Raw genomic sequence first — 4,572 nt, 5'->3', positions numbered from 1 at the left:
CACAAGAAACCCCCCTTCTTCACTCCATCACACCCAACCCCCAACTCTCTCCCTGGAGAAAAAGAGGAGACTGTTTCAATATATGAGCTTATTCATTACATTCTCTCATCTGACACACACAAGAAACGTATTCTGCCCCGTTCCCCCTCCCTGAGGTTCTGGACATTCTGAGAAAGTGGCGAGATGCAAATGCGGTGAAACATTCTTCACGAGCGTTTGCATGCCTTGCATTCCTCCACAAACAGTTTAGACTTTATGTCATTTGACAAGGCCGAAGAGAAAAAAACAAGAGGGCTACGTGAAGGAGAGAAAGGAGAATAAGAAAAGATTTATATGTTGTATAATATATCTTAGAGAATCATTGATGGCACTTTGAGAAGATCTGATTATCAATATAAAACAGTGAGGACCAATAAAACAGTGACGCTCAACTATCGGATTGCATCCCAAAATGGGTCACAGGTCTGTTCTCATGCTAAATACCATAAAATCATATATAGATAGGATCATAAAATAACGTTTGAACGTTTAAAAGGGAGGATACATTTCTTGCCATATCTTTTCATAATGCCAAAGGTCATGAGTCCAATCAAACTTTATGGTGGCTTGGTGCAGATTCATCTGTCACTTATTAATATTGCTAATACTAAAACATAGTTTGGCCAGTTTGTTATATGTTTACCAGACTGGTAAATCACACTTTTGCATCTGTCCATGCACATTTATGCCTATGTCATATTATAATACATTTGTTTTTTGTTAGTTTATGCAAATAAATGAATACATTTCAATTTTTTGTCATGAATTGATTTTTAATTCATGCTGTTATGAAGTCTTTTTTTTATACCTCAGGTATGAATATTGTGTTCATATTGCCATTGCACACAATCAACATACAGGCTAACTAATATAAAAATATACTCCTCAATTATATTAACCCAGAATGTAAAAAAAACAATAGTAATCTAGCTGTTAATTCAGTTCTTGAGTACGCATTCACTAATTACATGAACAGTTTAATGAAGCCTACAGGTTGTTTATCAGAGAAGTGGGTAAAAGTGTGCACTTATATTAATCATTAAATGGTGCTGTTGTTTTGAGGACAGGGAGTTGAGTATATTGGACTACAGAGCACATTCACCACTGACATGTCATAAATGCTTTATGGCTCAATGGGTTCAATTAAACCGAAACCCCATTGCTCTCAGTGAGCAGAGAATTCAACAAGTCACCCTGTTGGTTCCCTCTTCTTTCTAGTTTGATGCCATTTTCTATTCCATGGACCCATAGTGGAATCAAAGAGGTGGGACATGGAGGGTTCAATAAGTGGGCGGGGCGGTGCTTCAGATTGGTTCGAGTTCCTGAGGCACGCCCATGGGCGGGGCTTTTGGTTATCTTGAAGCGCTGTGGAACTAGAACTGGTAGTAGTAGGTCGCCTTCGACGCTCACGGGTGGAAGACGAGAGTGGATCATCTCAAGGTTTCCTTTTAAAGGAAAAAAAAAATCTACTTTCCTTGCGCCTTTGGATGCACGTTACGCCCGTTGGTCTGGATTAATTTTTCTTCCACCTACCTGAATTTGAGTTCTTTTTCATTTACTTTAAAACCACATTAAGCATAATGGGATCCCAGGCATCAAAGGGAGGAGTGGCTGTGGAGGGGAAAGCCGCCGCTGCTGACCCGGCTGCCGTCAAGACTAACGGACAGGTAATTCATCTCCATCTGCGACACACCCACATCTGACCAACAAGTGCTTCGGCGAGAGTTGCAAAACCACCGTCAGCGATTTAAACATCACTACGAGTGTGACGAAAAAGACGGTGGTTTTAATGGAAAAACAACGAAATAGAAGAAGTATATCATTTATTCATTGTCTTATTTACCATTTCATGTCTCGTGGCACGCCGGGAAGCCGTACGGGTTCTTTCGAGAGAATTACATTACGCTATTTAAACACGGTTTCCTGTCTAGAGCTGAAAGTGGATTTTTGTATATGTGTTTACGATTTATTACTACCGTTTAGGTCCGTTTCTAGTGCTTAGAGACGGTCGGTGTTGTTGCCATGCGATCTCCATTATTGGCAGTGTAGGAGGATGCTGCACGTATTCACTATGCATGGGTTAACAGCAGGGGGTTGCGATCAATATGGAAAATATTGTTATAGGTGGTGTTTGACAATATTGGTGTTTGAGTTTTTCCAAATCTTTTTATTTCAGTATTTTATATATTCTTTTTGTTACATTTTTGTGTTAGTTTATTATTTATGTATTATGTTTTTCTCTCTTTTCATTATAAAAAATATAATTGTTTGAGGTTATGTCTGGTTCTGTTAGATTTTTTTTTTTTTCTGTGAACCGCGTGGAGTTTTAATTCATCAGACGCATGGGCTTTAAAGTCTAGACATTGAGACGAGAGTCCACACTTGGTCGTGCTTTTGATGTTTTATGTGACTAAAAATCTTTCTTATCAATGAGTGTACTTCTATTTTATGTTACTTTTTTTAAATCGACGTTTGTAATTATTCTATCGTCGATGGAGAAGTGGTAAATGAAGCTCAATGAAATTCTCCATCGTTCGCTCGATCTCAGTCTTTTGTTCCAAAGCTGCCGTCTCGGTTCGCATTGTGTGTGTTGTGTGTGGCTCTATCGCCCTCGCTTGGTGGTGTGCGGTACTGCAAGGCGTCACCTCGAAGACATGCATTATTTACGTGACGGGTCACTGATGTGTCTGTCGACGATTGAAGGAATGCCCATACACATATGTGTGTATAGTAGCCCCGCAATGAATATTCAACCATATTGGTTTGTGTTGCATTAAAAAAAATGTCATGTTAATTTTTGTTTTTCTTTTTTCAGGAGAACGGCCACGTTAAGACTAATGGCGATGTCTCTGCCAAGGCAGAGGGAGACGCCGCCACCACCAACGGTTCTGCGGAGGCAGCCAAGGAATCTGAGGCTGGAGCCGGCGATGCCATTGAGCCTGCGCCCGCCGCTGAGGGAGAGGCCGCCAAACCAGAAGGAGAGGCCACCAAGGAGACCCCCAAGAAGAAGAAGAAGAAGTTCTCCCTGAAGAACTCCTTCAAATTCAAGGGCATCTCGCTGAAGAAGAACAAGAAGAGCGCTGAGGTGAAGGAAGAGGCTGCTGCTGCTGCTCCGGCCGCCGAAGAGAAGCCAGAGGAGAACGGGGCGGCCACTGAGGAGAAGAAGGAGAAGGAGGAGGAGGCCAAGGCCGAGGAGACACCCGCCCCCGCCGAGACCCCCAAGGCCGAGGAAGCCGCAGCGAAGGCTGAGGAGCCTGCTGCTCCCAAGGAAGAGGCTGCTGCACCTGCTGCAGAGCCCACAAAACCAACAGAGGAGACCAGCTCAACACCTGCACCATCCGAACAGAAGGAGTGATTGTACTTCACAAAGGACTTTGTGAACTGTTTTTCCAAGAAAAAATATATATTTATATATATGTGTATATGTATACATATGTATATATACATGGATATATGTATATGTATATATACACATGTATGTGAAAAAAGACTCCTTGTGCCACTTTCTTCAAGATATAATAACAAATGACAGACTAGATTCACTAGTTCACTTCCCTGATTATGACTCAAAGATCTGGAATTCCGAGCGAAAGCCGAAACCTTTTGGAAGCAGGATGTCTGTGCAAGAGTGAGTGGAGGAAGGAATCAAGGAAGAGCATCTTTCAAGCCCACCACCGAATAGATGCGACTATACTGATGAATTGTGCAAGAGAAACATCACCACATATAATGACTGTTAAAAAAAGGAAATCGAAAAAGACTTGCCAACTTTCTACATTCCTATATTTTAACCCAAATTTAAGTATTTTGTGGTGTATAGAGAACCATTTTAAATATCCAGAAGGCTTTGTCTCGTTTGTTTGAAATCGCATTTTAATTTTCATCTTGGCTTTAAAAAAAACAAAAAAACAATAAAAAAAACACATTTGAGCTTGCTATGTTCACATTTGAAGTTTTAAAAAAAAGCAGAGTTGTTATGTGTTAAATGTGAGCCTTGATCTGCTTTTTGGTCTCTGTAAATACATTTGACCAATTTTGTTCTTTATTTTGCTAATGTTTAAAGATGTTACTGGTTTTATTGTAAAGTTGATAATGGTAAATAAATGTTGGTTACCTACATATGTTCACTTTGTGTTTGTCCTTCTTCACAGTGGCTATTTTCCAAGATAAAGCCCCCCAAATTTTATTTTACATAAGTCACTGATGAGCCACTTTATCTACATTCAGACATGTAAAATTAATCCAAAATAGAAAATCTCATACTGACCAAATACTTTATGACTAGCCAAAAACCTAATCAGTAATGTGGCCAAGCTTAAATGCAGTATGTAAAATCAATTTACTTTACTTCAAATTAAAACATCTTGCTATAAGACCACTGTAAAAGCATAATTCCCCTCAAAAAAATCTCACAGTTAAGTCAAATTATTTAATTAAATAACGAATAGTCATTTGTGTTTCATTACACACTTTCACATTTCATTCATGGTTCGTTGAACCTCAGGCGATTTTGCTCGACAAAAAGAGCAAACA

At 39.7% G+C, this 4,572-nt stretch overlaps 1 protein-coding gene across 1 annotated transcript; it reads left to right on the top strand.

Annotated features, from left to right (window-relative positions):
- The first annotated feature begins 1,414 nt into the window (after nt 1-1,414).
- On the top strand, nt 1,415-4,158 carry marcksl1b (MARCKS-like 1b). Its single transcript, XM_067425905.1, has 2 exons — nt 1,415-1,706; nt 2,855-4,158. Exons 1-2 carry the CDS (start codon nt 1,620-1,622, stop codon nt 3,392-3,394), a joined length of 627 nt encoding a protein of 208 aa, XP_067282006.1. The 5' UTR covers nt 1,415-1,619; the 3' UTR covers nt 3,395-4,158.
- The last annotated feature ends 414 nt before the right edge of the window (nt 4,159-4,572 follow it).

The sequence above is a fragment of the Pseudorasbora parva genome, chromosome 19 (assembly GCF_024679245.1).
Source record: "Pseudorasbora parva isolate DD20220531a chromosome 19, ASM2467924v1, whole genome shotgun sequence".
Classification (NCBI taxonomy): Eukaryota; Metazoa; Chordata; class Actinopteri; order Cypriniformes; family Gobionidae; genus Pseudorasbora; species Pseudorasbora parva.
This window is presented reverse-complemented; position numbering and strand designations above follow the sequence as displayed.